Source organism: Spermophilus citellus (assembly GCF_964194105.1).
Source record: "Spermophilus citellus genome assembly, chromosome: 5".
Classification (NCBI taxonomy): Eukaryota; Metazoa; Chordata; class Mammalia; order Rodentia; family Sciuridae; genus Spermophilus; species Spermophilus citellus.
This window is the reverse complement of record NC_138186.1, coordinates 47,182,460-47,194,595: the sequence shown is the minus strand read 5'-3', so window position 1 is coordinate 47,194,595 and position 12,136 is coordinate 47,182,460. Positions and strand designations below refer to the sequence as shown.

Here is a 12,136-nt window from a genome sequence, read left to right as displayed (position 1 = left end):
CCATTGTGGTTCTCAGACCTTTCTGCTTCTTTGATTTATTTATTTATTTATTTATTTATTTATTTTGAGAGAGAGAGAGAGAGAGAGAGAGAGAGAGAGAGAGAGAATTTTTTAATATTTATTTTTAGTTTTTGGTGAACACAACATCTTTTTTTTTTAATGTGGTGCTGAGGATCGAACCCAGTGCCCCACGCATGCCAGGCGAGCGCATTACTGCTTGAACCACATCCCCAGCCCTGCTTGTTTGATTTCTACCATTCTCTAACTTGTCACCAGAGTAGAGCTCCCATTCCCCTCATTGTTACTATTCCCCAATTCATTCCCCTATTTCTGGGCTCTTTGCTCCTGGGTCCCTGTCTCCTCTCCAGCAGCAATGTCTCCTTGATCCTCATGGATTTCAACACAAGCAGAATTGGTGACTGAAGAATGAGTCCCAAAGATGCCCAGGTCCTAATCCTTAGAACAGTGAATAGGATGTATCACATGGCAGAGGGGACATTGCTGATATAATTAAGGTTAAGGACCTGAAAATAGGGAGATGTTCCTGGATTATCTGGGTGACCCCATCAAATCACATGAATCCTTAAAAGCAGACACCTTCTCTGTCTGGAGTCAGAGAGATGCTGCAGAAGAGGCAGGCAGAGGGGACATCAGAAACAGATGAGAGGATGTCAGAGGTTTCAGTGAGAGAAGGATTGGTATGTGCTCTAGGGGCTATGTGTGAGGGCTAGAAAGAGGGCTCTAGGAGCTAAATATGGCTCCCAAATTACTGTCAGCAAGGAACTGGGAGTCTTAGCCCTACATCTGCAAGGAACTGAATTCTAACATCCTGAATGAGCTTGGAAGCTTATTTATTCCCAGAGCTTACAGTAAGTTTCACAGACCTTCTGACACCTTGACCTTAGCCCTGTGAGACCATTACTGGACTTGGGAATTCATAACTGTCAGGTCATAAATGGTGCTGGCTAAGGCTGCTTAGGTTGAGGTAATTTGTGAGGCTCCAGGAGCTCTGTGAAGACTGGAAAAAATGATGTCCAACTCTCAACAGATGGAATACAGAGGCTGAGGGAAGTGGGGGTGTGGAATGTAGAGATTTTGGGAAGGCATCAGACCCATATTTTGTAAGAGACCCAGCAGGCCCCCCACTTTTACCATAGTCTTCAGAAACGAGCTGGTGACAGGGACCTGCATTGCTAAGAAGTTTAGGGTGCTGTTCTCTGCAGGCTGGTGGTAAACGTAGTAAAGGTGATCCCAGAGTTAGGCTCATTAATACCTAAGGAGAAATCTTGGCCCTGAAGAGCTGGAGACCAAGTAGTGGCAGTTAACTAGCACAAGTGAGAGGAAGCCACCACAGTAACCACAGAGCAGAGGCCAGGAGCACTCCACCTGCAGAGGGCGGTGGAGAAGGTTCATGAAGGGTAATGTCCTTAGGGTCAAAACAGACAGTCAGCCTGCAGAACAGTGCTCAGTATCTGTGATAAAAAAGCAGTTAAAGATCAGAAGGCTGAAGGTGTTTGAGCTAATTAAAAACAAATCATGTTTCCTTTCTCAATTTCCAAATCTGAGCCAATGTTCAGATTCCGAACTGTGATGTTGTCCATATCTGAAAATGTGATGATGTCCACATCTGAAGGAAGAAGGACCTGAAATATCATGGTGAGTATATACAGTGACAATTTCCTCAGTCCTTCTACCAAGGAACCCCACTGATTTGTCCAGGAGACTATACCAGGGGAAGGTGTCAGGAGCTGCACTGGATGCAGACACTTTGAAGTCCTGAAGCAGGAGGCTCTGAACAATTACTGCATTAGTCTGGCAATAGTGACAGACCCCAATAACTTGGGGGTTGCCCAGCTCGAATATCAAGGCATGGCTCCAGGAGTAGGTGGTACCCACTAGGGTTGAATAACACTCAACTATTCCTTTGTAATCCTATGCCTTTGCCCTTTGGAATAGAATGTTCCATGGGACCTCCCTATATAAGAATAAAAAATTCCAGTGGCTCTCTTCTTTCCACAGATCCCTAAGGTCAGAGGAGCTCTCACAGGATCCCCCCCCCCCCACCAAAAAATGTATTTCTCTGTCTGTGTGATTTTTTGTGCCAGCCCAGTTCACCTGGAGTTACCTTGAGTGTTAGTCATGGGACTTGACAGGAAAGAAACAGGCAGAATGCTAAGGAGTATTGTGCATTGAGATTGAGTTGATATAGACACCAGCCTCCCACAACGTCAGGTCTGCACGTTACAGTGGGGGGCCCGCAGACCAGTAATTAACACGAACAAAATCTGGCTCACCATGGGGCTCCTGGGTCTGCAAACACCCAGATTATTTCTTCAAGTGCATAATTAACCCTTGAAATTGGATAAACCCCACACTAGGCCCTTGGCTTTGGAGAAAGGATCTCACTGTGCTAAAGCAAAATGGAAACCTCTGACACTGCCCACTGACCTGCATTGCTAGGAAGCAAATGGAAACTTCTAACCTGAATTGCTAGGAAGTTTGGGGTGCTGTTCTCTGCAGACTGGGGATAAAGGTAGTAAAGGTGGAGATTGGAGCCACCATTAGAGAGATGAAGGGTGCAAGCATGGTAGCACGTGCTAATAATTTCTCTCTGAACTATTTGAAGCCCCTAGGCTCTACAATACAGTGTGAAGCTATCTGGACATCTGGAATTTCATTAGAATATAAAATCTGTTCATTTCATTGTAACACCAGATTGTCAGGGATGGATGAGCACGTCATGGTAAGACACTGAATTCCAGAATGTGGACAATAAACCTCATGGAGATTCAGAAGGGATCACTTTAGTGAAGTTTGGGGGTCTAGTTGTTAGAGACAGGCATTGGTTGCATCTTGCTCCTTATGTTAGTCAGTTTTCCAACCCTGTGACCAAAATGCCTGATAAGAACAACTTAAAGGAGGAAAGATTCATTTTGCCTCATGGTTCAGAAGTTTCAGTCCATTGTCAGCTGGCTCTTTTATTTCTGGGCCCAGGGTGAGGCAAACAGAACTTTATGGCAGAAGAAAATGGCAGAGCAAAGCTGCTTAGCTCAGGGCAGCTGGGAAAGAAGTGATGGGGTAGGGGAGGAGAGAGGGAGCGACAGACACTCAGGACAAGGGCATGGCCCCAAGTACCTACTCCCTTCAACTGGGTCCCACATCCTATCGTTTCCACCCCCCCCCAGTAGTCCATTCAGCTATGATACATGAATGTATCAATCCATTGGTGAGTTGGACTGTCCTAATGAGGGGAGCTCTGAAAAAGACCAGGCTCTTCCTGAGCAAATAAACTCATGGTGTGAGAGATTTCTTGCAATGTGGGCATTTAAGCTGATGGGGGTGTGGAGAATCAGTGTTGTGAAGAATGTTGGTAGTTGCTGGAGTTGGGAGCACATTTCTTCCCAACCCTGGCAGCCCACAAAGATAGGAGACCTCAGTCCTTTAAGAAATGGAATTCTGCATAAAGCTCTGTATAAGTTTGGAGAAGGACTTCATAACTCAAGATGAGAACACAGCTTTGTGAAACCCTGAACAATCTGTGAACACCATGCCTGGATTTGTGACCAAGGAACTGTGAACCAAAAACAGGTATTCTTTTAAGCCAATAGGCTTGTAGTAACTTGCTATGCAGTCATCAAAAACTAATAAACAGCCAGGTACAGTGGCACATGCCTGTAATCCCAGTAAGTTGGGAGACTGAGGCAGGAGGATCATGAGTTTGAGGCCAGCCTCTGGGCAAATTATCAAGGCCCTAACCAACTTAGTGAGAGCCTGTCTTAAAATAAAAAAAAAAAAAGACTATTAAACTGGGTGATTTTGCAATAGATAAACACAGATAAGTGCTTTCTCCCTTGGAATGATTTTATGAACTGTTGTACACACTAGGTACATGAAATAAAACCTTTCATAAATTTTTTTTTGTATTTTTCATTTTGATTTTTGTGTGATACAATTTCATTTTATTATAGTCATATTTCATTTATTTATTCAACAAAAATTAATGTCTCTATTTTCTGGGGATATGTTTTAATTAGCTTTTTTGTCATTGTGACCAAAATGCCTGACAAGAACAACTTGGAGGAGGAAAAGTTTATTTGCGGCTCATAGTTTCAGAGGTTTCAGTCCATTGATGGTGACTCCATCATTCTGGGTCCAAGTTGAGGCAGCCCATTCATGGGGAGCTGACCATGGTGAGGACCATAGTCATGGGTGGCAGGTAAGGGAACTAGTGCATCAGTTCAGGAATGATGGGGTGGTGGAGACTAAGGGGTGAAGATGGCCTTTAGGATGGGAGTGACAGAAAAGGGTTAGAGAAGAGTGAGGTGAGGAAAAGAAGGAGAGTTAAAAAATTTTAAAGCAATGTCATCCTCAGATTTAAGTATGCTGTTTTATAAGTTTAATAGGTTAATATTTATAACTACAGAGTCTAGCACAATATATTTTGCATTTATTATTCAATATCTTCAGTGGGACTGCCTGAAAATTAATTGTCTCTTATGTCAATCACATTAAAAAAATACCACAACCAAGTTTTCCAATAAAATAAGCACATCCCTTAGATGTTGTTATGGTTTGGATGTGAGGTGCCCCCAACTTCTGTGTTAATACACGAATGTTCAGAGGGGAAATGATTGCATTGTCAGAGCTGTAACCTAATCAGTCCCTCCTCTTTGGACTAACTGGGTGATAACTGAAGGCAGGTAGCACATAGCTGGAGGAGTTGGGTCACTGTGATCATGCCGAGGAAGGGTTCATCTTCTTTGCAGCCCTTACTCCTTTCTCTCTCTCTGCTTTCCAGCTGCTTTGAAAGGATCAGCACTCCTCTACCATGTCCTTCTGTCATGATGTCCTACCTCACTTTGGGCCCAAAAGAATGAAGTTGGCCCACCATGGACTGAACCTCTGAAACTGTATGCCAAAATCAACTCTTTCTCCTCTATGTTGTCCTTGTCAGGTATTTTAGTCACAGCAATGAAAAGCTCAATAACACAGATGTGGATGATTCATAAAACAGTCAATGCACAGCTACTAGTGAAGAGAATATTGTTTTAGTCAGCTTTCTTGATGTTGTGACTAAAAGACCCAACCAGCATAATTGTAGAGGAGGAAAAGTATATTTGAGAGCTCACTATTTCAGAGGTTGACAGAAGACTCCATTTCTCTGGCTGAGGGTGAGGCAGGACATCATGGCTGGAGAGTGTAGTGGGGGGAAGCAGCTAACATGGTGATCAGGAAGCAGAGATAGAGACTGCACTCTCCAGATACAAATATATACCCCTAAACCACGCCCCAATTACCACCTCCTCCAGTTACACCCTACCACTTCAGTTAATCCCATCACTGATTAGCTAAGGCTATATAACCCAATCATTTCTCCTCCAAACCTTCTTGTATTGTTTCACACGTGAGCTTTGGGGGAACACCACATCTAAACCATAACAAATATAATTGGCTATTTTGAAAGAGATCTCATAACATTTATTACAACTTTTAATTGTTACTTAGTAGGCCGGAGGGCAGTGTCTGGGAAGAGGAAGCCATGCATAAGAGTGCACCATTTCCTGGGTTCCAAACTGTGCCAGGTTATTCTGCCTGGACACTAATGACGCTGCACCAGTTCTCATTCCCATTGCACATAGGGTTTCTAGGGAAGCCAATCGGAGCCTCGCCCGGGTTTCCGACTGGAAAGTCTACACAGACTGATTCTTTCTTAAATCCCACGGGTCGGGGTCATGGCTCCCCGAACCCTGTTTCTGCTGCTCTCGGGGGTGCTGACCCTTAGCGAGACCTGGGCGGGTAAGTGCAGTGTCGGGAGGAAAACCGCTTCTACGAAGAAGGAGCGAGGGGACCATCAGGCACAGGCATAGGACCTGGAGTAGTTGCGTCCCGCCGCCACCGGCCCAGACCCTGCCTCATCCCAGCCACGCTCTGTCCTTATTCCTAGTCTCCCGCTTCCTCCTTTCTGTCTATGTCAGGGCCTTCCAGTCCCGCTGCCCCAGTTCGGTCACACAAGCCCCTAGTCCCATCCCAATCCCAACGACCTGGACTCGTCATCCGGTGCCGGGAGGAGGGTCGCACCGGGACTCCGCCGCTTCCCTTCCCCAGGCTCCCACTCTCTGAGGATTTCGACACCGCGGTGTCCGGGCCCGGCCTCCAGGAGCCCCGCTTCATCTCCGCGGGCTACGTGGACGACACGCAGTTCCTTCGCTTCGACAGCGACTCTGGGACGACGCCGAGGGCAGAGCCGCGGGTGCAGTGGATGAAGCAGCTGGGGCCGGATTATTGGGACCGGGAGACCAGCAAGGCTAAGGACGCTGCTCAGATTTACTGGGGCAGCTTGGACAACTTACGAGTTTACTACGACCAGAGCGAGGAGGTGAGTGACCCCAGGCCCGGGTGGGACGTGAGGGATCTTCACGGATGGGTCCAAGTAGCCCCGGGTACCCTGGTTAGAGGGTCACACCGAGGCTGCGGGACCCGCGGAGACCCTGGAATCAGGAAGTGTTAACCTGGTTTCGTTTTCAGTTTTAGCAAAAATCCTCGCGGGTTAGTCTGGGCGGGGGGCGGGGCCAGGCGGACTGGACTGACCGCGGGGGCGGGGCCAGGCTCTCTCACCCTCCAGATCTCTTCTGGTTGTGACATGGATGCTGATGGCCGCCTGCTCCTCGGGTACCGTCAGTCAGCCTACGACGGCACGGATTACATAGCCCTGAACGAGGACCTGAGCTCCTGGACTGCAGCGAACGCAGTGGCTCAGGCCACGGGGCGCAAGTGGGAGGCGGCTGGTGCCTCGGAGCCATGGAGAGCCTACCTGGAGGGCCCTTGCGTGGAGTGGCTTGGCAAATACCTGGAAAACGGGAAGGAGATGTTGCTGCGCACAGGTGCAAGGGACCTCAGGGAACCTCCCCATCTGTCCTGGGATTGGGACAGACAGTCTCCCGCTGAGAGGAAAATGGGATCATCTCCAAAATACTGCCACTCTCTTTTGCTTTGGAACCCAGATAAGTGTTCCTGGGTTTTCATATCCAACACTAGATAGTAATTCGCTGGAGGGAACGCTCTGAGGACAATTAAGAATCTGTCTCAGACTGGAAGGAGAGAAGATCCCCAAAATAGCTGAGTAGCAGTCCTCTTTGACTCAGGCAGCAGATGTGAACCATGACCTATTCCAGGTCTTGTTCGCTGCCCCAAACCCAATGTCTTTGGAGGTCTGACTGCAGTTATTTTGAGTCTCTCAGTCTCCACTCAGTCAGGACCAGTAGTTCTTTTTCTTTCCCACAGAAATCTGGAGTCTTCTACCATGGGTTGGCTCACCCTGAGTCTAGAACAATGAATAGATTATCCCATATAATCTGTGGCTGGGTTAGTGTCTGTTTAGTAAAAGTCACATGAATAAGACTGGAATGGCCCACAAAGAATGCAAAATGGTTGAATTTTGAACTTTACCCTTCAGATCCCCCAAAGACATATATGACCCACCACCCTAGATCTGAAGGAGATGTCACCCTGAGGTGCTGGGCCATGGGCTTCTACCCGAAGGAGATCACCTTGATTTGGCAGAGGGATGGGGAAGATCACACCCAGGACATGGAACTTGTGGAGACCAGGCCTGCAGGGGATGGAACTTTCCAGAAGTGGGCAGCTGTGGTGGTGCCTGCTGGGGAGGAGCAGAGATACTCATGCCATGTGCATCATGAGGGGCTGCCTGAGCCCCTCACCCTGAGATGGGGTAAGGAGATGAGGGCACAGAGCCGCTTGTCAGTGAAGGCAGGAGCTGTTCTCTGCAGGGTCATGGGCCTGAACCTTGCTTGCCTTCTGTTTCCAGAGTCACGTCCTCAGCTCATCATCTATGTTGTGAGAATCATTGCTGGCCTGGTTGTCCTTGGACCTGTGGTTGCTTTTGCAATTAGGTTGAAGATGAACCACAGAAGGGAAGAGGAGTGTGAGTTTTCTTGTTTTAAGCACTGCCTCACTAATAGGAAATGACACACACACACACACACACACACACACACACACACACACATCATCTAACAGGAGCTCCTGATTCCCAGCAATTAGAGGTCAGGAGAATATTCCTGCCGAAGACAGATGTCATGTTGATTCAGACCCTGCACATCTCCTTTCCTTATGCCTCCTGATCTTTCTCTGTCTACAGTCACAGTTCAGGAAACTTCCCTGGAGTCCAGGTTTATGGGATTCATTTAGACCCTCATGGCCCAGTCTCCTTCCTGGCCTCTCAAAGGTTGAAAAAGAGGGAGCTATGCTCAGGCTCCAAGTAAGAATGCTGGAGGGGATGATCCTTGGGATTGTGCAGTCAGGAGCCCATGGGGCAGCTCACTCATATCTTCTATGGGCTCTGCTATATTTGTGTTATAGTTTGGATTTGAAATGTCTCTCAAAGGCTCATGTGTCAAAGGCTTGGTTCCCATTAGGGCTTTTGGGAAATAATCAGATCAGGAGGGCTCTGATCCCATGAAAGGATTCACAACTGAATGGACTATTGGAGATGATGGATTATTGAGAGATGATGGAAACTGTAGGAGGCAGGGTATAGGCAGAGGAAATAAGTCACTGAGGGTATGTCCTTGTCCCTAGTCTCTTCTTGCTCTCTCTGTTTCCTGGCTGCCATGAGATGAGTAGCTTCCTCCACCACATGCTCCTGCCATTATAATGTATTGTTTTTTAAAAAATATATTTTTTAGTGTAGTTGGACATAATACCTGTATTTTATTTATTTTTATGTGGTGCTGAGGATTGAACTCAGTGCCCTGCACATGCTAGGTGAGCGCTCTACCACTGGGCCACAACCCCAGCCCCTGTGATATACTGTTTTAACTTAGGCCCAGAAACAATGGAGCAGTGGATCATGGACTGAAACTTCTGTACCTGTGAGCCAAGATAAATATTTCCTCCTTTCAGTTTTCTCAGGTATTTTGTCATGGCGATGAAAAGCTGATTAATATTCTTTTTCTGCCCCAGGTAGTGACATTGCCCAGGGCTCTAATGTGTCTCTCATGGCTTGTAAAGGTGAGAACCTGGAGGACTGAAGTCAAAGAGGGGGTGGGGCAGAGAGGACAGGACTGGGTATAAGAACTTTCCGAATTTGGACCTTTTGATTGATTGATGGGTTGTTCAGCATGTTGTTACATGTAACGACTGCCTTGAATTTGTGCCTGATTCTTTTGTTCTGTAGCATGACACAGCTGCCTGTGTGGGATTGAGTGACATAAGACTTGTTCAGGCCTCCTCTTTGTGACTTGAAGAACCTTGGATCTCTTTCTGCAGAGGTATCTAGATATGCCCACATTCCTACTCGCATAATGTGAGGAGGTGGGGAGACCAGCACACTCCTTCCCACCAGGATGCCTTTTACCACACTGACCTGTGTTCCCTTTCACAATCAACCTTCTTCTTCAGCAAAGGCAGGGCTAGGTTGTCTCCATCCCTGTCTCCACGGCATGGTGCCCTGAGCTACAGCTTCTTAACTTCTGTAGTAAAAATAAGAACCTGAGCATAAATTTATTTTTTCAAATTATTTTTATTGATTTTTAATTTTATTTTTTGATTTTTAGTGCATTTAGTTGTACATAATAGTGGGATTCATTTTGACATATTCATAACTGCATCTAATGCAGTTTTCTCCATTTCTATCTCCTTCTTCCCATCCTCCCTCTTCACTGATCCTTTCTTTCTACTTTCTGTTTATTTATTTTTTAATTGGTGCATTATAGTTTTATATATATATATATATATATATAATTGCAACACATTGTGATATATTCATACATGCGCATAGCATAATTTGTTAACTTTATTCCCCGATTTTTTCCCTTTCCCTCCCCAGATTTCTTTACTCGGTCCCTTGTTTTACTCTATTGCTCTCTTTTGTATTTTTGTGAGATCTCCCCCACCTGCTTTTTTCCCCCCTCTCTAGATTGTGCATATGAGAGAAAACATTTACTTTGACTTTCTAAGTCCGAGTCCTTGGCTTTCTGAGTCTGGCTTATTTCACTTGGCATGTTGTTCTTCAGTTCCACCAATTTACCGGCAAATGACATCATTTCATTGTTCTTTATGGCTGAGTGGAACTCCATTGTGTATATATATCACATTTTCTTTATCCATTTCTCTACTGATGGGTACCTAGGCTGGTTCTATAACTTGGCTATTGTGAATCGTGCTGCTATAAACATTGATATACAGGTACCATTGTAGTATGTTGATTTTGGTTCTTTTGGATAAATACCAAAGAGTGGGATAGCTGGGTCATACAGTGGTTCCATTCATTCCTAGTCTTTGGAGGAATCTCCATACTGCTTTCCAAGCATTAATTGGAGAACAGATAGCCTCTGTAACAAATAGTGCTGGCAAAATATGGAAAGCCACGTATAGAAGAATGAAACTAGATTGCTGCCTTTCACTCTGCACAAAGATCAACTCACTATGGATCAAAGGAATTAGAGCAGAAACATTTGAAACTTGCCAGAAGAGACCAACACTCCAACACATTTGCGTGGGTACTGACTTCTTTACTAGGATTCCTAAAGCACAAGAAATGAAACCAAGAATCAAAAATAGGAATAGAATCAAATTAAAAGGATTGTATAACAAAGGAAACAGGAGTGTGAAGAGAGAGCCTACAGAATGGGACAAAATCGTTGCCAGCTACTCTTCTGACAGGGGATTAATAACCAGAATATGAAAAGAACTCAAAAAACTTAACACTAAAAAACCCAATAACCCACTCAATCAATGAATGAATGATCTATAGATATTATTCCAAAGAAGAAATACAAATGATCACAAAATATATGAAAAAATGTTCAACATACTTAGCAATCAGGAAGATTTAAATCAGAACTACATTGATATTTCATCTCACCCCAGTCAGAATGGCAATCATCAAGAATACAAATAATGAAGCAGGCGTGGTGGCACACACCTGCTATCTCAGTAGCTTGGGAGGCTGAGGCAGGAGGATTGGGAGTACAAAGCCAGCCTCAGCAACTTAGTGAGGTCCTAAGCAACTCAGTGATACCCTATCACTAAATAAAATATAAATAAAGAGCTGGGGATGTGGCTCAGTGGTAAAGTTCAATCCCTGGAACCAAAAACAAAATAAAACAGAACAAAATGAACAAACCAATATGATATGAACAAATATTGATAATTGCTGGTGAGTATGAGGGGAAGAAGTTATACATTGTTGATGGGACTGCAAATTAGTACAACCACTTTGGAAAGCAGGATGGAGATTCCTCAGAAGACTAAGAATGGAAACAACATTTTTTCAAACTCTTGACATGAGGATTTGGTCAAGTAATTAAAGGACATTTCTAAAGAAATAAAATAAATAAAAGAAATAAAGGGGGCTGGGGATGTGGCTCAGGCGGTGGCGTGCTCGCCTGGCATGCGTGCGGCCCGGGTTCGATCCTCAGTACCACACACAAACAAAGATGTTGTGTCTGCCGAAAACTAAAAAATAAATATTAAAAAAAAATTCTCTCTCTCTCTCCCACTCTCACTCTCTCTTTAAAAAAAAAAAAAAGAAAAAAGAAAGAAAGGCTCTGAAAACCTTCTCTGGATTTTCCCAGTCGCTGACATTAGCAAGAGCTACTCCCCCCCCCCACCTCCATCATTGCTCTTACACAGGTCCCTAAACAGGTGACTCTATATTATCAAGAGATGAACCTTCAGACTCATGAGATCCTGACCTCTTTCCAGAGCTGTTTACTTAAATGCCTTCTTTTCCATAATCTTTAAAAATCCAATATCAGATTTTAGAATTAGCAGAGAGGAGGGATACCACAGTTTCTCATCTTAAGTTAATTCTTGTTGGAATTCTTTTTCTGCTCTGCCTACTTATCCCTCTCCCAGCCCTAAGTTCCAGTAATCCTGGTACTGGCTTCAAGGTAAATGCAAAAACATATAAGGCAGAGCCTAATTTAGATTTATATTTACTTGGAAAATAGGACCCATAAATTAAGGATTATTCAGTGTTGGAGAAATATGATCCTGTGCTATGAAGTGGAGGGAGGAGGGCTGGTGAGAGAAAGGGAGAGGGAGAGAGGGCAGCACTTGTGAGAAAAGCCCAATCATTCCAGATATCAGTATGAGAGGACCTAAAATAAGG

General features: G+C 45.0%; 2 protein-coding genes across 11 annotated transcripts in view; both read left to right on the top strand.

Moving 5' to 3' along the window:
• Nucleotides 1–12,136, top strand: part of LOC308648946 (saoe class I histocompatibility antigen, A alpha chain-like) — a 29,876-nt gene that overhangs the window by 16,576 nt on the left and 1,164 nt on the right. Inside the window, exons 5-8 of one of the 7 annotated variants that reach the window (XR_014021944.1) lie at nucleotides 7,826–7,942; nucleotides 8,844–8,891; nucleotides 8,983–9,030; nucleotides 9,197–9,713. Coding sequence is in view for 5 of the 7 variants with exons in the window: in XM_081294164.1 (XP_081150290.1) it covers nucleotides 7,826–7,942; nucleotides 9,848–9,969 (239 nt within the window). In the remaining 2 variants the exon portion in view is untranslated. Of the gene's footprint in view, nucleotides 1–7,825; nucleotides 7,943–8,843; nucleotides 8,892–8,982; nucleotides 9,031–9,196; nucleotides 9,714–9,847; nucleotides 11,386–12,136 lie in introns of those variants that run through there. The other 6 variants (XM_081294168.1, XR_014021943.1, XM_081294167.1 and 3 more) reach the window with 6 other exon arrangements.
• Nucleotides 5,826–7,677, top strand: LOC308648967 (patr class I histocompatibility antigen, C alpha chain-like). Of its 4 annotated transcripts, none has more exons than XR_014021945.1 (3): nucleotides 5,826–6,376; nucleotides 6,606–6,881; nucleotides 7,561–7,677. XR_014021945.1 is itself a non-coding variant. In XM_081294212.1 (3 exons), exons 1-3 carry the CDS (start codon nucleotides 5,969–5,971, stop codon nucleotides 7,472–7,474), a joined length of 510 nt encoding a protein of 169 aa, XP_081150338.1. In that variant the 5' UTR covers nucleotides 5,826–5,968; the 3' UTR covers nucleotides 7,475–7,604. The 4 variants fall into 4 exon arrangements, 3 of the variants coding, with proteins under 3 accessions (XP_081150338.1, XP_081150339.1, XP_081150337.1); XM_081294212.1 differs by lacking the exon at nucleotides 6,606–6,881 and adding an exon at nucleotides 7,282–7,362 and having other exon boundaries at nucleotides 7,454–7,604; XM_081294213.1 differs by lacking the exon at nucleotides 6,606–6,881 and having other exon boundaries at nucleotides 7,454–7,604.